This window comes from Dermatophagoides farinae, chromosome 2 (assembly GCF_024713945.1).
Source record: "Dermatophagoides farinae isolate YC_2012a chromosome 2, ASM2471394v1, whole genome shotgun sequence".
In the NCBI taxonomy this organism is placed as follows: Eukaryota; Metazoa; Arthropoda; class Arachnida; order Sarcoptiformes; family Pyroglyphidae; genus Dermatophagoides; species Dermatophagoides farinae.
Window position 1 is genome coordinate 5,671,149 of NC_134678.1, and position 24,377 is coordinate 5,695,525.

The 24,377-nt window shown below is 30.4% G+C and overlaps 5 protein-coding genes across 8 annotated transcripts in view; 1 reads left to right on the top strand and 4 right to left on the bottom strand.

Annotated features, from left to right (window-relative positions):
- LOC124499456 (Ecdysone-induced protein 75B) overlaps positions 1-6,764 on the bottom strand; it is a 44,909-nt gene extending 38,145 nt beyond the window's left edge. Inside the window, exons 1-2 of the mRNA XM_075728676.1 lie at positions 5,918-6,764; positions 4,511-5,844 (exon numbers count right to left, since the gene is read on the bottom strand). Coding sequence (XP_075584791.1) covers positions 4,511-5,081 — 571 coding nt within the window. The 5' untranslated portion in view covers positions 5,082-5,844; positions 5,918-6,764. The remainder of the gene's footprint in view (positions 1-4,510; positions 5,845-5,917) is intronic.
- Positions 6,765-8,507: 1,743 nt separating this feature from the next.
- On the bottom strand, positions 8,508-10,373 carry LOC124499221 (arylsulfatase B). The gene is given in 3 exon segments (XM_047063103.2): positions 8,508-8,888; positions 8,890-10,148; positions 10,201-10,373. Coding segments are annotated over 3 exon segments (1,674 nt in total). The 5' UTR covers positions 10,322-10,373; the 3' UTR covers positions 8,508-8,594.
- Positions 10,374-10,559: 186 nt separating this feature from the next.
- Positions 10,560-11,249, top strand: mRpL42 (mitochondrial ribosomal protein L42). Its single transcript, XM_047063105.2, has 3 exons — positions 10,560-10,730; positions 10,787-11,023; positions 11,086-11,249. Exons 1-3 carry the CDS (start codon positions 10,618-10,620, stop codon positions 11,135-11,137), a joined length of 402 nt encoding a protein of 133 aa, XP_046919061.2. The 5' UTR covers positions 10,560-10,617; the 3' UTR covers positions 11,138-11,249.
- Positions 11,119-21,453, bottom strand: LOC124499217 (uncharacterized). Its single transcript, XM_075728677.1, has 6 exons — positions 21,049-21,453; positions 19,444-20,461; positions 18,722-18,829; positions 18,005-18,652; positions 13,162-13,529; positions 11,119-13,108 (listed from the first exon to the last, which is right to left on the bottom strand). The coding sequence occupies exons 2-6, from the start codon at positions 20,441-20,443 to the stop codon at positions 11,231-11,233; spliced, it is 4,002 nt and encodes a 1,333-aa protein (XP_075584792.1). The 5' UTR covers positions 20,444-20,461; positions 21,049-21,453; the 3' UTR covers positions 11,119-11,230.
- Hyccin (PI4KA lipid kinase complex subunit hyccin) lies at positions 13,697-17,194 on the bottom strand. 4 transcript variants are annotated; one of them, XM_075728680.1, is made up of 5 exons: positions 16,895-17,175; positions 16,489-16,820; positions 15,937-16,389; positions 15,053-15,862; positions 13,697-14,992 (listed from the first exon to the last, which is right to left on the bottom strand). In XM_075728680.1, exons 3-5 carry the CDS (start codon positions 16,114-16,116, stop codon positions 14,045-14,047), a joined length of 1,938 nt encoding a protein of 645 aa, XP_075584795.1. In that variant the 5' UTR covers positions 16,117-16,389; positions 16,489-16,820; positions 16,895-17,175; the 3' UTR covers positions 13,697-14,044. The 4 variants fall into 4 exon arrangements, with proteins under 4 accessions (XP_075584795.1, XP_075584794.1, XP_046919058.2 ...); XM_075728679.1 differs by lacking the exon at positions 16,489-16,820 and having other exon boundaries at positions 16,895-17,194; XM_047063102.2 differs by lacking the exon at positions 16,489-16,820 and having other exon boundaries at positions 17,012-17,175.
- Positions 21,454-24,377: the final 2,924 nt, after the last annotated feature.

A 24,377-nucleotide genomic window follows, 5' to 3' on the forward strand; every position in this document is an offset into this window, starting at 1 on the left:
ATATAGTGAATGTGATGTTGAAATTTAGATCAAACACACATGCACATGTTCGGTGTATAAGTGACGAATTTTACATACGGATGTTTTTTTAGACGCTTCCTATCTATATATCTATATGTCTATGTATGTTGAAAAACGTAAATTCTTCGTCATTTTTTTTCTTTCAAAAGTTAAAGAATCGCTAACAAAAATGACCTAGTTTCCATTATTTTAATATATTTGCTGTGCTTTTGTGTGTTTTCTATTCTCCTAAAGAATAATGTGTGTGTGTGTGTGTGTGTGGGAGTAGGAGTGTCTGGAAAGAATAACAAAATATTAGAATGAAGAAACAAAAAAAAACCTCGAACTCGAAAGAAGTTTTTTTATATTTTTTTTTTTTTTTTTTTTTTTTTTGCTTGAAAATGTTATTCCCGGTCGTTGGCACACACACACAAATACACAACAAATCCTTGTCCCGAATTTTTTTGGTTTTTTTCTGTATATATTTGTGTATGTATGTGTTTGATGATGGATTCTGAAACAAATATTTATAATGACACAATATTAATGTCGAAATAAAATTTTAAAAAAACATCTAGAATATTCTGGAATAATTTTTAAAATTGTGCATGTTTGTTTTTATTTTTATTTTTTTGGAATAAAAACAAACAAAAAATATTATGATATTTTTTACACTTCTCTGAATATGGTTATTAAAAATGAAATAAATTTTTTTTTCAAATCAAAATCCGGAATTAGATTTTTATGTCCGCATATGGCGAAAAAAAAAATGGTGATAATAAGCCATACATAATGAGAGTGAGAGAGAGAGAGAGAGAGAGAGAGATGGAAAGATTGCGAATGACTTATTTAAAGCTAAATGAGAATATATTACTAACACCACCACTAATATAACGGACCAAACAACCGACCAACTACTATATTCGTGTTTTTCTATGTATGTATGTCTATGTTGTTGCTTGACCTGATTTGCGATCATTGTCCTTTTGTACTACATTTTTTTTTCGACGGCCTTTTCCGCACTTTACAAATACAGAAATTAATACAGAACTCTGATATTATTACTTATATATAATGTGTGTGTATATATATCTCATACACACACACACACACACATAAAATCCAATTCAATTCGATATGATCATGATGTGATGTGATGTTTTATATTCGTAGTGGTATTATTTATTGCTTTTATTAGGTTTTTTTTTTAAATAATTATTATTTGTACAATATTTTTTTCACTTGATTCAAAAGATTAGAAATCCGTATAGCCTAGAATGGTAGTGGTGATGGTGGTGGTGGTGATGGTGATGGTGGTGATGGTGAATTTTTTTTCTTGGTTCGCCTTCAACATAACGTAAATTTATGTTAAGGATTCTTTTGGTTTGAAACAATTTTTTTTCAAGAAATAAAACATACACACACACACAAATGTTTTCCTTCCACTAATTAAATATTACAAATTCCATATGTCACACAAAAGTGAATGACCTAATAAAAAAAAGACGAAAAGGTGTAAATTTTGTTTCCATAAAGTCAAAAAAAAACAAATTTTTTTTAAGGAAGATATTTTATTATTATTGTTCAATCAACAGCAACAACAACAACAACAACAACAACAACGAAATAGACAAAAACTTATTACTGAACGAATGAACAAATGAATGAACGAAAGAGAAAGTGTGCCACTGAAAAACAAGAACAACAATTTTTCTATAAAATAGAATGAAAGCCCAATTAATATTGGCGGTCAACTGGTCATTCACACCGATGTTAATGATGATCGATTACGTCATGCATATGTGAAGGTTTTTTTTGCATTCAAATAAACGATCAATATAGAATTAATCGATATATTTTTCTTGATTATATGATATAATGTTAATAATAATAGTACTAAAAAACGTGTTAAATCCGATTATTATCATTCAATAATCATGCGTGTTTGGTAATTTGTTGACCAAGAAATTTTTTTTTTAATTCACCGTACCACTCTTTCTTTCGCTTCCTTTCCTTCCTTCCTCCCTTCTTTATTTTTCTTCCTATTTTCATCATCATCTATATATTTATTTGTATATATGGAAAAAGTTCATTCACCTTGTTCAACGATTGTCGTCTGTGCAAAAGTTATTTCTTTTTCTCATTCATTGTATAGTGGTTGTAATAGAAATTTGCTCCAAATTTCTTGTTTCTTGATTTTATTTAAAGGAACATTCTTTATCTTTCTATATATAATAATAAAATACAATAATCGAACGGTTCCGATTTGATTCTATGATTGTTTTAAGAATTTCAATTCTATTAATTCAATCAAGAATCATTGATGGAAAAAAAACGTCAGGAATCCAAGTTTCCATCATCAGGAATCAGTTTGTCCAACTAAATAGATTAATCTTTATTTTTTGATTTTTTTCCAATTAGAAATACCAGAAAAAACATGTTTAATATTTTATTAATCAATCAAAATTCTTCACCACTACTTCCGGAGTCTTTGTGTGTACAAACTTTAAATGAATCAATTCAATTAATACCATTGAATCATTGTATTGGCCATCAATTAAAACTTGAATCAAAGGAGTGTTATTTCCTGATTCATATGGAATTTATAATTAACATTTTCCACCATAATCAATTGATTCAATCAAAAACTATACAAAAATGAAGAATAATATTCAAATCAAAAAAATTTATTACGCACGTGTCATGCGTTCCATTTGCAAACGCACACACACACACACACCCACTTAAAAGCTATCATTTCATTTGATTTATTTGGCCTAATTTATATTTTCGTTAATTTTTTTTCTTCTTTCTTTATATTATGTGTATGAGTGCATGTTTGCTATCATCATAAAATATTTTGGAAATTCTTTCCTGATATTTTGTAATCGGATATTTCATACAAAGACAATGATGATGATGATGATGATGATGGTAGGAAATGCACATGCCAGAATTCTTTTTATTTTCTGGGTTTCGTTGTGGATTTTTTTTCTGGTTTGCCTACGACATGCGCAAACTATTGTGGCCTTTATAATCCATTGCCTTAATATACAATCAAAACGATGAAAAACTGTATATATCTCTCAATTGCTAAATTATATTTTTTTTTGTGTGTGTGTAGGATGATGACGCCTTGTTTCGGGTGAGTTTGTTGCCATTCCATACACAGTTTGTTCAACTTTTGTTCCCGTTTTTTTTTTTTGATATGTACAAAATGCCCTAAACACATTTATATATGTGAATGTAGAAGTTTGTGATCCAAGTATTTCTCTGTATATCACACAGTAATGCAACATTACATAATAATTTTTTTTTTGGCGTTTTATATGTCAATGAACCTTGAGTGAAATCATTTTGTGAACATTCATACATGTATTATATAACTTAACTTTTCTAATATAAATTTATAAAATTGGAATGTGAACGAACGATGTGTATTCTCTTGGCCAAAAGGTCATAGTAATCGTGTCTTTATTTCTCTTTTTCTCGATCAATTCAATTCAATGAATAGTTTTTTTTTGTTTTGTTTTCTTCCTCTTCTTATTTCACCAACTAGTATTCCAGATTTTTTTTTCTATTTGTTATTGCTTTTCTCATCATATATTATAATGGCTATATATTTGGCTGACCCTACAACGCAACATACAACTGATAATCTGGAGCACACTAAAAATATTCTTTTAGTTAATCTCTTCCGCTTTCATTATAAGTATATACCTGTATATTGAACTGATGAATTTGGGTAAAAACAATATCCAAAATCATCATATTTAGAGGAAAATCTCAAATTAACTAACCACAAGAATTAAGATTTAGGCCAATTGATTTTGTGTGTTTGATTCACCGGAAATAAACATTTATAACGAAATAATAATGTGATCTTGAAGAAATGTATGTTTTGCGGTGAGAAAGAGAAAAAAAAACAGAAATGGAAAATTATACACACAGGAAGACTTTCATCTTTTTTTAAAAAAAAAGAGAAAGACTTCATTAACACATCGATTTGGATGATGATGATGATGTCAAGACAAGTTTTTTTTGTTTCTGTTCCGGATAAGATTCAAACAGTAGTAAAATATGTATGTGTGTTGGTGTGATACATGAGAACAACATTTTTCTAACCGTCTAATTTAAAGATAACGGAACGTAATAAAAAATCCGGTTTTTTTTACTTCGGGTAGTTTTATACACACACACACATACACACATAATCAATATGTCTGTAGTGTATTGTACATATAAGAGATGAATCCATTTGATCGATATTATGTTGAATATCGGATGAACAATAGACACAAATCTTAGAGATGGCCAATAGCGGTATTAAGTTCAAGTGCAAATCATCATTCATCATTTCCTAATTTTGTTCTCATTCAATTCAAAATCAATGATCGAAATAATTTAATTTATTTAGTCTACAGTTTTGTGTGCATCAGATATTGATTTTCAGAATGTTCATTGATATGCTTAATAGGTATATTTAAATTAAATTTTTTTTTAAACCTACCGTAATCATTATTGCCTCCAACTGGTATTACTTCATTTGAAGCAGATGTTTGTTGTTGTTGTTGTGGCTCTGTATGTTGATTGAAATTATTATTATTATTATCATCATTATTTGCCTGTTGTCGATCAATCTCAGACAATGGCGATAAAGGCTCCAATGATATTGATGATGATCTTGATAATGATAATAATGATGATGATGATAATGATGATGATGATGAGGAAAAATTATTAAGTTGTGTTTCGGAATTCTGGAACACTTTAGGTGCCATATGATTTTCTATAGATTCTTTTAAACTTTCTCCAGTCATTTTTGTTGTTTCAATTAATTTCGATATTGATTGTTGATCGACCGTTGTTTTCGTTACTGATTCTTCTTTCAATATTCCCAATGTTTTTATTACCGGAATTCTTGATACAGATGTTGTTGGTATAATGTTATTATTATCATTATTATTGATGACAACATTTGGCGGATTCCTATTAAACGATTGTTGTTGATCAGCCGATAATGATGATGATGGAGGTGATGATGTTGTTGTAGTTGTAATCAAAATCATTCGAACAGTCATTTGTAATGGCCGTGAGGGAAAAATACTTTAGAAACAAAGAATCTTATGATGAATTTAAATGGATCAAAAAGTCCTTATTTCAAGGTATAAACACTCGATTCAATAATATTATTATTAAAGCGATAAATTTTCGAAATAAATAAATGATTGAAAAAAAATATTTAATGGCAATATGATTCTGGCAGCGATGATGAAGACATGGAATTTTTTTTTCTATTTTACAATTATTAATCAGTTTGGCATATTGGTAAATATATGGAGAGAGAATACACATATTATTATTCAAATACACAAAATTTGATTTTATATTTTCAGTTCATATCGATCGATATTTGTTTCAATTGATTTAGATGAAAAATGAATGTATGAATAAATGAATGGATGGATAGATTCTGGATGGATAATTCATATCAACAATCAAACATGATAGTGATACTATACACATTTATAATTGGCTTGCAGGCACGATTTTTATTGACGATGATGATCATGGGTTTTTTCTCCATTCGTTTTTTTTTAAAAATTTTATTTCTAGGGTTGTATCAATGTGATAATACAGGATGGTATATTATTATGTTTTACATTTTTCTTGTTTGAAGCATAATCATCATGATGATAATACTATGTTGATGGTTTTCAAACAAAAAAAAACAGACGACATTTATATTAGATAATATATTTGATAATGTTGGTGTTGATGATGATGTTGAGGATGATGATGATGATGAATTCAATATACATGTGAAAATGATGATGATAAATCCTGGTTTACCAAAAAAATGTGTGTGTGTGAGTATAAACACATGTCAAATATAGTAGGAATTATTCGTATTTACGATTCATGCTTTCATTCCAATAATGATACGCCAACGTACGACGATGTAACGCCTTATGTATCTGAAACGATACTAAAATATCGTCATCAGCATCGTCGTATTTGAATGAATGAATGAACAGTCGATGATGATGATGATGATGATGATGATGATTATTTAGGAAAAACATTGATGGAAACCAACCAGGAACGCATACTCATCTCTGGCACAAAATATATATAATTTATATACACTACATACAGAGATATACAAAACACCAGATATCAAGATTATTTAAACCGAAATGGTAAAACACACAGATACACACACACACACACATAGACATATAGAACAAAGAACTACGATTTATGTGGGTGTGTTTTGTTGCTTTCCGTTTACAAGGTGATAGTAGTTGTAGTAGTAATAGTAGTAGTAGTCAAATTCGTTGGATAAATATATAAAAACCAAAAAAAAAACGATGATAAAATTGATGACGAAAAAACCACCATAATCAAAAACATAAACTAAAAAAATAAAATAAAATAGGAATTGTGACAATATAATATTATACCCCTCACATGATGACGATGATAATGGTGTTGAGGAAGAAAAAAAAATTCGATCGAATTAATTAAGAATTGTTGAATTTTCACTTTTTCACTTCACCGGAAGTTTTGATGATTATTTTCAACCAATCCTAATTAAATCGAATTTATTGATACACTTGATTGAGAAAAAAAAACATTATACAATGTTAAATAATCGATAATTGTTGTCAGTTGTCATTGTATTTACCAAGATATTTGCCAATCATCATCAACATCATCATATTGTAAGTGTCGTTCTGTTCCAAAGAGGTTTGGTCTTCAAAATGGAAAAAAATACAATTTCATTTCAAATCCTCCTCTTTTTTTGCCTCATCCTAATCGTCAACATTATTATTGGATGTCCAGGCCACATCATCATCATCATCACCACCACATAAATTCAAAAAGATATATGCCAAATATTCAATACACACACACACACTGACATAAACATTCAGAAAGATTCAAAAAAAAGAGCGCGTGTTTAAACGCGTGTTTTTATGCATTTGTTTTGTTTTGCTTGTTAGATCCATGATTCAATGAGTCAATCCGTCTGTTCATTTATTTATTTATTTGTTTGTTAGTTGTTTGGTGAATTCCAATGAATGAAAAAAAAACGAATCGGAAAGATATAAAGAGCACAAAGACAAACTAAAACGGAAAGCAGCAATGTATAGTATAGTGTGGATCCATATTGAAAAAAAATCCTGAAATGAGATTACTTGTATGGAAATGAAACAAAACGGAAAAATATGGCGCCAAGAGAAAAACTGAGTGAGAGAAAACGGGAATATTTTTTTTTTTTTTTTTTTTTGTAGAAAAAAGTCGGGCATCCCTATAGGGCTAAACATTGTTACTGTATGTATGTGTACGTGTGTGTGTGTGTGTTTCAACAGTAACCGACAGTTTCAACATTGAAAACAAAAACAAAAAAAAAAATCCATTTTTTCTCTTTAGTCACATTTTTCAACCATGTCCACGGTTGTTGTAAATAATAATCATTAGAAAAAAAAGTATACTTATAATGCTGATGACGATGATATAGGAAGGGGAACTTGTTTCAAAATAAAATTTGGCCAAGATTTTCAAAATTGATTACAATTTTTTTTTCTTTTTATTTCTAACAATTCAATGAATGAATGAATGAATGAATGAATTTGTATTGAAAGTGAATGAAAATGTCTTTCACTCTCCCTTTCTTTTCACTGTGTTTGTATAATAATTCGTTATATAAGAGAGTCAAAATGATGATGATGATGATGATCGAACTAAAGTGAACGACCAAGTTTGACATAGAAACCAAGGCTTTCAGATATCTGGAACACCGCTGCCACCACCTTACTAACTAATACTTATGCCACACACACACACACAGTGTTCTATCTTCAATAAATCCATTTTCAAAATATCGATGATAAAAAGACGAAAAAAAAATCGCAACCATTCTTATACGGCCGATATACTGTATACTCTATATATTGCAATCTATATGGCTATAATCGACGTGACATGATATAGTTTTTTTTTTACTATTTTGTTGTTTGTATATACATTTGCACCATCAGCAGCAATCAAAGACAGAAGATAGATAGATAGATAGATAAATGTGTGACTTGACTTCATAGAGTTCATCGGCCTCGGTGCCAACAACGATGTCATCATATAGGCATCATTATTGCATTGTATATTGTATCAATATATGAATGGATGAATGAATGAATGGCTGAGATTGTTAATTATGAACGGACGGCAATGGGCCAAATTGAAACAACAAACGTTAAAGCAAATAAGCCTATTCACTATAGATAAGATATCAAGTGCGATAATTGTTTTGGATTTGAATAAAAATGAATTAAATATTTGATGGATTAGTGGTTTGTATATTTGTTATTGGTGGATTCATTGTGCTGTTGATAAAACCCAAAAAAAAAAAAAAAATAATTTTTCCTATTGTAACCGCTATCAATTGCTCTTGTTTGTGGTTGATTGTGTCGAGTAACAAAAAAAAAGAAAAAAGAAAAGAATTTAATTGTCTTTGGAATCCCGGAAGAATTCAATGAAAATAACTTTATTATAAATATTTTATTACCAAAAAAAAAAAAAAAAATCAATTACAGAAAGTTTTCAGTAATAGGATTCTGATCTAACCATGGTTTCCAAAATCCTCCATGTAATGCAGGATTGGCATGAGGATCGAATGGTTTATTAACAGGTTTTGTATATTGTACATTGTAATGCTCATAGATTTTTTTATGGATTGTTTTCAATAAATCAGATTTTTTTTCTGCCAAATTCGTTAATTCACATGGATCTTGTTCAATGTCAAACAGACACATTCCTTTTTTTGATTGACATTTTATTATTGGATTCTTATCTCGTTGACAATCTATTTGAACGGTGATTGGGTTCGAATTTGATGCCATATTCTTCTAGAATTTGATATGTCGTAGTACAGTTATAACATATTCCATTGGGTGGATATTCAGTCTGCTGACCAGGTGCTTCATACCAATTATCAAATTGACCTAATAATGATGTTCCATTTGTTAATTTATAGTTTCGATATCTAAGAGCCCAAAAATGTTTAGTATGATCAATGTTATGCAACAAGTGTTCTCGTATTTGATAATTATTCTTATTGTTTGGATTCTTCAACTGATTCCATTGATTAAGGCCATCGATATCACCTAAATCCGATGTATTACCACCGGCAGCTGAATACAATGTAGGTAGAATATCTGTTATGTGCATCAATTGATTGCTTAGATATGGTTTAGGCAACAATTTGGACCAGATAAACGCTGTACCTCGTACACCACCTTCCCAGAGTGTATATTTACCACCTTTTAGTGGCCAATTTGATCCTTGACTATTATCAATATGATAACCAGTAGTTCCGGCGGTTGCACCTCCATTATCTGTGCTGAACACAATAATAGTTCGCGACAATTGATTTGTGTCGTTCAATGCTTTGAATACACGGCCAACCGATTCGTCTAAGGCAGCCACCATACCGGCAAATCGTCGACGACGTTCATTTTTTTGTATATACTTATAATCATTTTCATGTCGACGAGGTGGTTGAATCTCATCACCACATTCGGCACCATGTACTGATTGTTGAGCCATATAGATTAACCAGGGTTTTTTCGTGTTTTCATATCGATTTTCTTCGATTAGCTCCAAAACACGATCCGTATACATATCGGTTGAATATTGTCCTTGATATTTGGTTAGATTGGCAATATGGTCCATTTCATGAAGATCATAGCCTCGAAAAAAATCACCAGCTTTACGGTTGAAATAATCGGAATGACCGGTGAGATATCCAAAATAAGAATCAAAACCACGCTTAGTTGGAAGATATTCTGAACGAAAAAAGCCTTGATGCCATTTTCCAACTACATGCGTTCGATATCCTAATCTTTGAAAATGCTGACCCATGGTTGTATAATTCAATGGAAGACCATACGGTTGTGATGCAGCAATGACACCAACTTGCATTCCGGTTCTGATAGGATTCAATCCGGTCAATAAAGCTGATCGTGAAGGTGAACAGAGTGGTGATACATAATAATTATTCATAATTACTCCACTTGAAGCCAGAAGATCAATATTTGGTGTTGGAATTTGCTTAGATCCATGAAAGCTTACATCACCCCAACCTAATCAAGTAAAAAAACTAAGAAGTGTTGTTTAAAAATGAAATAAATTCACCTAAATCATCAGCTAAAATGATTAGAATATTTGGCCGACGATCATCGAAATGTGATAGAACATTTTCAAATTGTATGAAAATGTTCACCAGTAAAAACAAAAGTTTTATAAGTATCAACATTGTTTGTTGGTCGATTGGATTTTTTTTGCAATGAGCTGTTATCCACAAAATAATAAGTGTATCTATCGTCAATCGATATATTGTGGTGACGTGGTAATTTTTGTTTTTTTTTAAATTTATGGAATGACAATGTTATCAATAATTGATATTTTAGGTACAAAAAAATGGACGCGTAATTTCAAATTTTTTTACTATCGAAACAAGGTATCGATTAAATCGTTCATCTCTTTTAAAAACATGTGTTAATATTTAATATTGTACATCAATTGGTTAAATGGAAATTTGCTTTCACAAAAATGAATTTAAAATGGATTCGAATCCGACATTTATTATTCAATATAAATCATAAAAATAATCAAAAAGAAGTAATTCAAAGATATTTGTCCACAAAAAACAGCGATGATCCAAGGTAAGACGTGAATTTTTTTTCCATTTAATCATGGCCACTTGAATTTTTTTTCCCAGAATAACATTGACTGATGATGGAAAAACTATCGTTTGTTGGCATCCCGAACAATCGTTTCCATATGAACATTCATTGCCATATGATGATGAGTCGATTCGTTTGAATACCTCTTCTGCGTTGAAAGTTGAAACCATGGAAAAAGGTGAAAATATTTATCATAAAATGCCCGTTAATCGTCTGGAAATGGAAGAATTAAGAGCAATCACTTACACAAACAAACATAATTGGAAACGAAGGTTAGAGATTTTAAAATTTTAATTGACAAAAAATATTAACTTATTAAATTCTTGTCATTTAGACGGATGGAAGGATTACAATTGCGACCAGCTCATCCAAGAAAAGGAGTTTAATAGTCATTTTTTTTTATATAGAATAATAATTACAAAAATACATTAAAATAAAATGAATTGATCATTGATCAATTATGAAATGAAATAAAATGATTATTTTCGGTGATGTTGAGTAGAATGATCATCAGATCTGATTTCACTACGTATTTTTCTTATTTTAGAATGTTTTTTATCATCTGAAGATTCGTCTCGGTCTGCCCTTTTCAGGTTCTTTTTCACATCATCAATGTGTTTTTCTTCATTTGATCGATGATGATGACGATGGCTACGATCTTTATCATTTTCACGGTTTCGTTCTTTTAAACGATATTTATCAGTATCTTTTTTGTCATTCGGATATCGTTTATGTCGATCTGAATTAGAATAGTCACGAGACATATCATACTTATGTTTGTTGGTATCTCGTAATTTATGTCGTTCTTCTTTCCGATGATTTTCCCTTTCACCTCGATATTTGGATGGTCGTTGTTCACGAATTGATCTATGTTTTCTTTTATGTGACGTATCGTCTGAATCTTCATCTGAAGAACTATCGGAATTATTCGATGTAGAAGAATCAGATGATGAATCAGAGCTATCATCGGAAGAATCACTATCGGAACTATTATCTGAACTGTCACTACTACTACTAGTACTAGTACTATCGTCTTCCTGCTTTAATTTCTGTAAATTTTCTTGCAATAATGGCAATTTTTGTGAAGATGCCGTTTTTAAATGTTCACGAAGATCATCAGTAAGACCACCGAGGCCAATACTGGTAAAAAAATTAATAGCGAAACGGGTATATTCTGGATTATCTCGAGGAAATAATCCTATGAAAGCTTCGTCTAAGGTTGGATCTTTGATTCGTTGATTAAGTCGAACTAATCCCATTGATTCGGCTAATTGTTGGAATAATATCTTTATGAATACACGACTAGAAGAAGACGTGTCGTTTTCATTCAATTTAATATGACTCAACACTGTCCAAGGAATCGAATCGGTATACAAAAGATGAGCAAATATTTTGGCCACATTTCGCAATTTGCATGTTTCAAATCGATGAATCGTATCATAACAGTTTTTGAGAATTTCCACAAACGGCTCAACATATTCAGGATTTATCTGACAAAATCTTTGAGCCAAGAGCCCAAAAAATTTTATATAAGTACGTTGTTGAGCACAGCAATCAACAATCATGTTACACAGTTCAGCGTATTGTGGTGGCTTAATGTCCAATTTCAATAATTTGTGTGCACATTCTTCAAAATCCAAAGATGATTGAATGGTCAAATAAATTGTTTTTCGAAGATTGATCAAATTAGTTTCAGTATTATCAATGATGGTCGTAGTTGCTCCTTCTTCATTTGCTTCATCACTAGAATCTTCGTCGTCATCATCTGATCCAGATTCATCGCTATCATCATCATCGTCATCATCACCGACGTCTAAAATACTTTGTTTAATCTCGTCATATTTGGCTTCATTAGTCTGAAAATCTGGATCTAATTTGAATACATTAAGTCGATCTTCAGTTTCATAATCATCTTCCAATGTCATCAAATGGGTAAATTGTTCATCCTCTTCAATTAAATCTAGTTCCTGCATTATTGACGGATGGTCTTTGAATTTATCTTTACGTATGGCATACATGACCTCAATCATATATTGAACACGTTTATTGAGTTCACCATCATGAAGAATTGTGCGAAGTCGTTCGAATATACCTGCAGCACCTTGGCGCGATACTTCTTCAAGTTTTGCTCCACATTCTTTCAAAAACGCAATGGCCACTTCAACCGAATCATTTGTAGCGTTCTCCAGCAACAAGACTAAAATCTCTAATGCTAAAATTTCATGCGCTACATTTTGATTGAATAAATGAGCAATAAACCGAGTGCTATTGATACAATTCGATTTATCATTTCTTTGAAATGAACGCCTAAATTGAACAATCAATCGTTTGAGTAAAAGTTCGCCGACCTTGGGAAACTAAACAAAAAAATAAAATAATCAATTGAATCATTAAAGTGTAAAATACTTACTTTTGTATTCGTTACGGCAATCAATGCAGCATAAACGTGTGTGAATGTTGGCGAAGATTGCTGAGCACGAAGAATAGAACGGCAAAGTAGACCTCGGCCACGAATTAAATTGATGGCAAACAATTCTTTCACGATAAATGCAATATTTGAAACGTTAACTTTGTTGATCAGACCATTGATAGACTTTTTTAAGGATTCCCATGCCAAACGCTGATAAGCTTCACTATTCTTATCGCTGATATTCTGTTGCATCAGACGTAATTTTGCCGGTGGAATATATGCACCACCGGTTTTAGTACGGATATCTTGACCTGGATCCATCGAGGATGGTTTAGCTCTTTCTTTATTTGCCATTCTAGATTCATCGGGTGAAGAAACCATTACGAAAATTTATATTAAAGAAAATCCAAATATTTATAAAATAAGATTCTTGACAAAAATCGTGTTGAGTCAATAAAATAATTGGCTATAACGACACAATCAAGTATACGTTTTCTATTTTAACCTTAGAGACATGAATTTATAATTTAAAATCTTTTTTTCGATTGCCATCAATCAGAATTTAATGATCAAAATTAAAATAATTAGAAAATAAATAGGCAATAAAATGAAATTGAAACACAAATTAGAAGAAAAATATTCTATGGTTTAGTGTCCATAATATCATTCATTTAAAATGAATGAAAAAAAATTAAAGACCAGCCAAAATATAACATCATTATATTTTGATTCATCATCTTAATCAGAAAACCTGATTGTTTTACTGTCACGTTATTAAGAAAAACCATTACCAGCAATAGTAAGGGTGACAACAATAAAAAATTGTTTAATCATCCATATTTTTTAAAATCATAACTTTGGCATCAAAGAAAACGACTGAGAATCACGATGATTTAATCAATGATGAAGAATTCGATGTGGCATTCTGATTATGTTGTTGACCATTATTTGAATTCTGTTGATTTACGTTGTTGCCCAATAAAGCTACAGCTGATGCACCTGAAGAACGATCCGATTGTACATCAGATGAAGGATCAGTGATTTCGATCCTTAATTTGAATCTCTCATTGGAATGGAGGCTACCAATCATAGCTTGATCGCTTTTATTATCATCATCATCGTCATCATCATCGGTGAATCGTTCTAATGGTGCCAGAGGAGGATTCAGACCTATCATGTGTATGGAATCCACATCACTTGATCTATCCAATTCATCCTCATCATCAATAAATTTCTTTGGATTTTTCATTTGTTTCATCGGTATCAATTCATCTTGATTATGATTGGAATTTATAATTTTTCCATTTGTTTCCAATGCTAATTGTTTTGAGGATTTATTCTTGGATTGTTTTCCACCATCTTTTAATTCTTTTAACATATTTATAACACCTTTACGTGGAGGCTTGGACGAAATTTTGGAATTTGAAACGTTAGAATTATTCGATTTACCAGCTGATGATAGAGGTGATGCTTCCTCGTTGATAGAATCCAATGATTTGAATGATGGACGACCATTTTGTTTTTGCTGTTGTGATTGCGATGATGATGAACGTGGCTGTAATGAATTTTTAGAATGTGCTTGTTGAGCATTCAAATTAGCGGCAGGTTGTGTAGCAGGACCAGCCACAATCGGAATATCGTCAGGCAATTTTTTCGTTTTGAATGAAGCATTTGTAATGGCAGCTTTACGGGATGAAACTGAGGTCATCGTTGTAACTGGGGGTGTGGCATTTAAACTAATCTCTGATTGATTAATACGTTTCATTTTGGCTCGATGATCTTCTCTATCACGATTGATTATTGCTTGTGTATTTTTGAATGCATTCACCATCTGAAACAATAGATAATATATTAAATATAAATTTGAAGATATAGTCAAATTTATACTTACCAGAATTACATCACCATAAAATTTGTAAGTAGAACGCTTACAAATTTCTTCAATTAATTCTGATGCTAAATCTTCCAATTCATTATGATAACAAAAATAACTAGCTTTTATTAATTCTGTCAAGAATTCTGATGTAAATTGAACTTGGAGTGTTTCCGGTATTAAGACAGAGTTATTATCATTATCTTTGGAATTTATTTTATTGCTAGATTCATTCTGCAGAATTGCTTTAATTTGTTGTTTAAGTTCGGTACAAGTTCGCTGTAACATGCAACCTTGTTTCAAAAGTTCCAGATATAAACGTAACATTGATTGCCATGAATAATAACCTGCCTCTTGAATATGTTGATTGTAAAGTTTCATCAATACGGTAAATACTGATTGTTGATTGCCCGTATTTAATTGTTCTACTTCATGATATGGACCAAAGATTGTAATTCGAGATTCTTGTGGATTATTAATTTTGGCCAACATTTGTTCAGTAGGTATTGAAGCTTGTCCGGATGTATGAGCGCTTTGTTCATGATAAATAGAAGGCTTTGCCAATGAAATTAACCGAACATCAATTGTTTTTAAATCCCCGGTTTTTTGATTGATTATTTCAAAATTATAAACACACATCAATAGAATGGCTATGGAAGATTTTGGTTCAGATTTTAGGTCATTATCTTTTGTAGTAAAACAATTTCTATGATGACAGCGAATATAAACAGCGATCAATGTTGGTAGAAAAATTAATGTTTTCAGTCGTAATTCTCGATCTTGACTTTTATAAATGCTATAAAGCCGTTTGGTAATTGATTTGAACAACTGTTTCATGGAAAAAAAATCACAATATATAAAATTTAAGTGTTTAATTAAAAAAAAAGTTTAAAAACAATTACCTCAATATCACGTTCTGGATGTTCTAATAAATCGAAAATTGCTTCAATAGCATGATCATCTATTTGAAATTCTTTAATATTTTCATCGGATGAGGATAGAAAATCTTCAATTAAAGTTCGTTTTCGATCACTAATCGATGACGATTGAATAGTGTTACTTGCATTGATCATCATCATCATATCATCATCATCATAGTATTAATTCACAAAACAAAAAATTATTCATAACAATGATTTCATATGATTAAGGCAAAATATGAACAATATACTTCAAGACAATCGAATTTTAAATCAAGTAATATACTGAAATTCAAATTAAAACAATTAGATGATTGTAATGATGACTAGCATTTTTGAATTGGATTTATTTTGGCATTTATGAGCGATATTTTGGACGAACAAAAAAAAATCATCAATAAATAGAAAAACGGATTGGTGATTTTCATTTAGCAACTGGAAAAAAAACAAACAAACAAAAAAATAAGCCAATTAGTGTGTGTGTGTGCAGGAATAATTAAATAAAACAGGTATATGAGACAAACGCAAACAAACTGGGAAATTTGAAAACGACTTTTGTCATTTTGAAGATTAAAAATTGAAAAAAAACATAGCTATAGCTATTGTTCCGACAGTAGCATATATAGCTATAAACGGTATCATATAGATAGGAGAAAATCTTATATTATTATAATATAGGATAAAAAAAAATTTGATAGCGATCAATTTCTTGTTTGAAAAGAGAATATCAAATGAACACTATTAAAATAGCTGTGTGCACATGGAATAGGTGAACGAATTTCAGAACTATTGTTTTATTTTGGAGTTATTTTTTCGGTCTAACGCGTTGTAGAGGTAAATATTTCCAAGTAGATAAAATGTCAAAGCTATATTATGATTCAGTTGATCCAAAAGAGAGTAAACGAATATCATGAAATATAATGAAAATCAATAAACATACTTGACGTCATAAGAATGTATATCTGAATCTATTTCTGGAACATCAGGAACTATAATAATATTGGCTATCATCGAGTTCTCTTGTTTTAGGTCAATCGTTGGGCATCTTTAGACATACACACGTTATATATAAAAATGGCAGATGTTTATAATGAATACAGAGATTGAACCAAGAATCATAAAGAGTGGTGATGTCATTCCATTCAAATCAATGCATAGTTGGAATAAAAAATGTTGAGCCATATACCAGATTGTATGCCGACGTTTTTTTGTTTTGTTGTCGTTTCATATTCCTATCTGCTGCACACCTATATAGACTCAACTTGTGCTAATCATAATTTCTAATTTATCCGGAAGATGGCATTAAAATAAAAAATTTTTAAATTCTAATTCACAAATAAATTTAAATGGTACGTGAATTCTTTTTCATTTTAATCGATTTAAAATTCGAAATATTTTATTTTCATAAGAAAAACAACTTGTGTCAATAGATGTACAGAATTATAATTACAATGAATAAAAAAAAACAATAATGATTTACACATCATGTCAGATATCACAATTTGTTAAATGATTTGAAATGTTTTTTACAATACACATGAAATTAGATTCAAAATTTACAGATAATCAAACAAAAATAATGAACAATATTGTGAAACGATGATTAGACAGATGATGGTTAGAAATGAACAATGATTCGACCAGATAGTCGATGAACCTGATTGATCATGTATCATATTCGATGAATGATTTGTGTATGCTAAATGATTGTTCAATGTGGTGAATTTTGGTTCATCGAATGATGAGGCAAATACAAATGGCAGAGTACTGGCTGCACCTTTTATCATAGTATCGTATAGGCATGCTAAACGATAATAACCGATTAGATTCTTTTCATAACAATCCTGAAGAACCATATTCTCATCTGTACTTTCACTGGTAATAACACCAACATTCATGTTACCACTATCATCTAATCGTAATTTTGATATGGAAAATAGATCATTATTTTGAATAGGATATTTTTCCAATGCAGATCGAAGTCGATTCCGTTGAGATTTACGAGCTTTCTTCTTTGGTGATTCTGTTGTTGACGTTGTCGTGATCCGATTCTTTTTTCGGCCATCTTTTTTGCGTTTAGGTTTCTTGTTTAATGGCCGTTGTTGTCCATTATTTATGGCATGGCTATTACCATCATTATTTTCATGAAAATTAGCATCTCTTTTTTGTATCCGACGACGTTTACGATGTGTATCACCATCATAATCATCATCATCATCTGAAATGTCTTCTTCATGATCATAGTCATCATCATCATCATCATCATCGAAATCATCATTGCTCGAATCATAATAATCATTATTGTCATTATCTTCTTGTGCATCAAGATTATTGTCAAAATTTGGCATCGATTGTGAATAATGTGAATTCTGTTGTGCTGTGGATTCTAAGCCAATATTGGCACGTTTTAATTCATTTTCAATGTTGATTAATTCACGATGATGACAACCAGATTTACATAAAGAAATCGGATTGATTGCATTCAAAACTAGATCTTGACGTACCAAATTTGATTTTGATGTTAGAAATTTTATCACAACATTCAGGAATTTTGTATGAATAAATTGTGAGATATATACACGGGCACCAATATGTTCAAGATGAATGGTTACGACCATATCTTTCATCGATGTATTTATATAGACCATATTATTGAAATTATATACAGAACCATCAGTGAATGTTCCCGCTGGTGATGCTGATTGATTAATAAAATATAGAAAAACACAAAATTAGGTTATCGGACAATATTATCAATGTATATTACCTTGTGCTAATGAATCAGTTTCATAGATTAATTCATTGGAAATCATACACGGATTAAAACGACGAACCAATACGGTCACTTTGGTTACACCGGTTGAATTGAATTGATCTATGACAATAGAAAAATGGAAAAAAATGAGAAAAAATAATAACAAATGTAAACAAATGTTTTTTTTTCATTCTCTGTTTACTATCAATCAATATTTTGGAATTTTTTTTTAAACGTATAAAAATTCCAGGGAAACAGAAAGATAACAAAATCATTTTAGTTAGCAAACTATATTGTGTTTACATCAAATTGTTGTCATCTGGCAATATAATATTGACAATTATATTATATTATATATTATTTTTAATTTTAATAATGATGTATAACAATCGATAGCAATAATGATAAAATTATTACGATTATTGCTTTTCAACCTCTTTTGATAAAATAAAAAATTGACAATGATGATAATGATGATGATGATGATGATAATGTTTTGCCGATAATCCTATTTTCAGATAGCATGATTATTATTATTATCATGATGATCATATATAACAACTAAATTATCCACAAAAAAAAATCACATGAAGTACAAATGATCTTCTATCATAAAAACAAAATTTAATCATAATATAATCATCAACAACAATAAGTATACAAGTCTAGTTTATTATTAATTATGTTCGACTTTTTAATGATGGAATGATAATTTTAAAAATTCTAAAACTTACCTAGAATTCTTGTATTGGTAATTTGTACATCAAACAAAGGATGTTCCAACATGGATCTGGCTCCTAAACAATTACACGTTTGATATTGTGAATCAAATGTCCGTAAATGTGGATCACCAAATATAATACAAGTTAATGATGGTGTCATTGGATGAACAGGTTTAAATATCAGTTCTGATGCTAATTGTGCTGTCGTTTCATTTAATCTACTATTCAAATCATTCATTTGTGGTCGCTGTTGTCTTTCACGTTGTGGTTGCAGATGATGATACATAATATCGGTGACACGATCATTTTGTCGTTTATATCTTTGATGTCGCAGAAATGGACGATGTTCGACAAGGTTTTTTTTATTTGGCAAAATATTCATTCCAATTGTATAGTTATAAGCAGCTTGTAGACAATATTGAAAATATTCTGGTTTGCTTGATTTATTATTATTAAATTTCACTTGAGTGGCAATAACAGGTGATGATGGAATATTGACTAATGAATCTAATGAAATGGGATTTTTTCGATGATGTACAGGACCGGATTTAACCATAGCTTCATTGGATGTTGATAATTGTTGATGCCACGATGATTCGGGAAACATCGAACGAATTGGTGGTCGTTGCGTTGATGATGATGATAATTGATGATGTTGAAGTTTATTTCTTTGTCTATGTCGATTTCGATGATTATTATTTTTTACTCTACAATGTTCCGTTGATTTACGATCCACTAACGAACTAAATGAATGATAATGAATTGAACCATGACAAATTTGTTTGAGATTATCCAAACATTGTTTCAATTCTTTAATTTCCGGACATGACATTCTATCTAATGATGAGAATGAACAATGTCCAATTTTTTCTGTACATGGATTCGATGTCATTGATATTAATGATTGTTCATTCGATGATGATGATGATAATAATGGTTGACTGTTAACGCATAGACATAACATTGATATGAAAATGAAATAATGAAAACTTTTAAATAATTTTGAAAACATTTTGAAATGGATGCGAATCTTATGATTCGTTGAGATCGATGAAATCGAATGGCATTGATGATGGTGATCATCATATGTGATAAACATCATTTTAATCATGGCAAACGTTGATAAAGTAATCATCATTCGTATAGAATGAAATTCAAATCATGAATGATTCGTGTTCATGATGATCCATAATGATTTTATATATCCAACAAAAGGATTATTATTATGACTTATCATATGTGATATTCATAAAATTGAACTCTAGGAATATTATTCCCATGTGCAGGTGTGCAAACAGATATATGCACATATAACAAATTTAAGACGAAAAATGATCACATAAATATTGGATTGAAGTTTTTTTTACGAGGATCGAATCGAATACACCAAACACACACACAGGTGTGTATGAGAGACACACACACAATGTAATATCACTGCAGGTATTCTTCACATGATTGTCATCAAGTGGTGGTCGAATGATGATGATCAAACTCAAACACACCTGGGCTATGACAATTTTAACAACAACAACAACAACAAAAAAAACGGTTGCCCAAACTTATGTAAATATAAATTTAGTTTGTTTTTTGGTTGGGGGAGGGAGAGATATTTACTTTGTAAACATAAACGCACGTACATTGAAGGATGAAATAAAATTACTTATTTAAGAAAGATGTATATGGACAGTAGCATTTTTTTTAAATGGCGCGAATGGATTAGATTTTGTTATGAATGATGATGACCAGCATTGGATCGATTATTTTTGAAAAAGATTTTAAATACATAAAAAAAATGCAGTGAATTTCATTTATGAAATGATGAGAAAAATCAACACCAAACATTTTAGCTATTCACACAGATTGATTTTTGAAATACAATTTTTAGAGATCAGAATTTTCTATTTTGTGTTGGTTAGAGTTATAGCCATCAAACAAACAACCAAAGAAAGCAGGCGAGCAAATAAAACTTTACAAAAAAATATACTATCTCTCATCTTCATCGCTGGAATGGCAAGTTTTTTTTTCCTATTTCTCTTCTTCTTGATTGGTGTCTATGTGCGCTAGCTATGGGTTTATATCCAAAAAACAAGTTGTTGAATGTATGTGTTTGTGTATCTGTATGGTTGGTTTGTTGGTGTGGTATACAATCCAAATAATGATGATTTTCTGTTCTTTGTATGATAGAATGAAAGTCTTGTATGGTGGCCATGGCCACTAAAACTTTACAAAGCTAGGGGCTTTGTTGTTGTTTTCCCTTCTACAAATGGTGTTGACCATTATTCGAACATTATTCTCCCGTTTGGTTCATTTGGTTTCAAAATCATCATCATAGCAGTTAATATTCACAAGCAACAATTGTTCACACAAGTTTCGCTCATTCTATTACTTGGAATTGAATGGATGTAGTGACAAAAAAAAATGGTTTAAAAATTGTTTGTCGAATAAGAATTTATTGAATTTCTCATTAAATATCAGCGAATAAATATTATGTACGGGGTGTGTACACTTTGTACATTTTTTTTTTAGCATCCGATAAATTTCGGGATTATTTTACCTGTAAATTATTTGCATTTTATATGTGCAAACACATACCAAGCGAATGAGAAAAAAACAACGCTATTCAAAATACTCATATAAATCGGCAATAAGAAAGTTTGGTTGATCATAAAATTTTTTTTTCACCATGTTTGTGCTACAACTATTATGAAGATTCAAGTTTTTCGAAATAAAAAAAAACACTAAACTAAATGAATGAAAGAAACGATCCTTTATAAGCAAAGCAATCTATTTAGCTATAATGAAATGTGGACGAACACACATGGCAAAGGCTATAGAGGTCGTCGTGTCGTGTCAAACTCATCAAATGAACACGAGCGAATTTTTTTGTTGTTTAGTAGTTGTTTCTGGTTTCCCCAGCTTCGATTCATTCGCGATCTTAGCATTTCATTTTGAATGTGTGTGTATGTGGGGACCTCAAGCTGTTTGCAGATTTTCTTCTTTTTTTTATACCCTAAGACACAGACACAAATGAGCTAAATTTATTCTTCACGTTCTTTTGAAATTTTTCAAGAGAAATTATTTTTTTCGAGGTCGGTTGGGTCGAGCTTGCCAATCAATTCAGCTTTAACAACAACAACAACACACAGTACAATACAATTCCGTCGATCCGTGGTCTGAATGGCCATATGAAATGGAATGATGATGTAAAAAAAAAATGAAATGGAAAAGAAAACTATTGAACCAATTTTTTTTTTACTTTTTAATAGCCAAACATAAATACAAACACACACACACACACACGTAAACAATAAGAACAACATAATTTGAAAAATAATTATAACAAGGGTGTAACAAAAAAAAAGAAAAGAAAAATGTTCGAATACTGATGATGATAATAATGAGAGAAAAAGAAAAAATCGATCAATTCTTTTTTATTATTATCGACGCGAAAAAAAATGAATTTGAAAAAAAAACAGAAAATCGTCATTTCAATTTCAAATCAAAACCCGTTCAAATTTTTTTTTTGTTCACAAATTCCTTAATCAAATGTGAGGAATATAAAAAGAAAAAAAAATTTCGAAATTATTGAATTTAACTGTGAACTGTGAAAAAAAGGTGTGTCGCTCTCTCTCTCTCTCTCTCTCTCTCTCTCTCTCTCTCTCTCTCACATCTTTGTGATTCTTATGAAATGTTTCATGAATATCTTGTTTTAATTAAAAACAAAAAACAAAAAACATTTTTCTACATCTTATCAACTGGTCAAGATGAAAAAAAAAGATGAACGAGATTTTTTCAGGAGGTAAAAAAAAATCATTTATGATCATAGTTGTGAAGAGGAGGTCAAAATGTGATTACCATAATCGTCGTAAAATAATTGAATTTTTTTTTTGTTACAATTCAAATTATAAATTGAATCATATCACGAATTCTTTATATCACTTGTCATTCAATCATTGTGTCTTTGTGTGTGTGTGTGTGTGTGTGGTGGGAGATTAAAAATATGGCCGAAAATTTACCGGAAATTTTCTACACAATAAAAAGATAAGAACCTGATTTTTTGTTTTGCATATCGAAAATCTTTTCTTACCATAATCATAAGATATTGATCAGGCTATACTCCCATAGCTTGCTGTTGTTCGTTAAAGTTCAATGGTCTCCCGATTGGGTTTTTGATTATAGGATAAGATCTTCTTTTGATGATGATGATGATGATATAACGTGTGTACATGTTGTTCTCACTTGCAATATTGCTGGTTTGTTTTTTTTTGGTGCCATTTAGGTGATGAGCTGTCATTTACGATTACGTTATTTCGATTGGTTTATATAATCAAATGAAACTATGTGGTTTTTTTTATAAGCAAAAAAAAACCTGATTAGTATAAAAAAACCTGGTTGTCAAAAGTTATGGTGTCAATAATCTGTGTTAATTCAATATTCTCCATTGAATATTTTTAGTATAACTATCATCAATTTAATTAAGTTGATTTTTCCTTTCTTTTCTTCTTCTTTGGACTATTTGAATTTAGCTTATTTAAATTTAAAAAAACGACGGTATCATTGACATCGTTGTTGTTGTTGTTGTTGTGGATCTTTATTACTACCCGTTTCATGTTACCTCGACCATGGTCATATTCATCTGACACACACTAACACATTGCCATTATAATCTAATCAAAAAAAAGTGAACAAAAAATAATTTCATTTTGCAACAATTAGATTATAGCCTTTTGAAATCTATCCATACATCGAAACCGGGATACATATTGCCCAAAAAGTGAATGTTGGAAATTTTTATGAAATTTTTTAGAAATTTTTTCTTTAAATTCAGTAGGACACCAACAACAACAATAACAAAAAAAAATTATTTCATTCTTTTGTGTTGTATTGTGTGTGTGTTTGGGATATCAATCTTCGAATGTCAAAAGGAGAATTTTTTTTCTCCT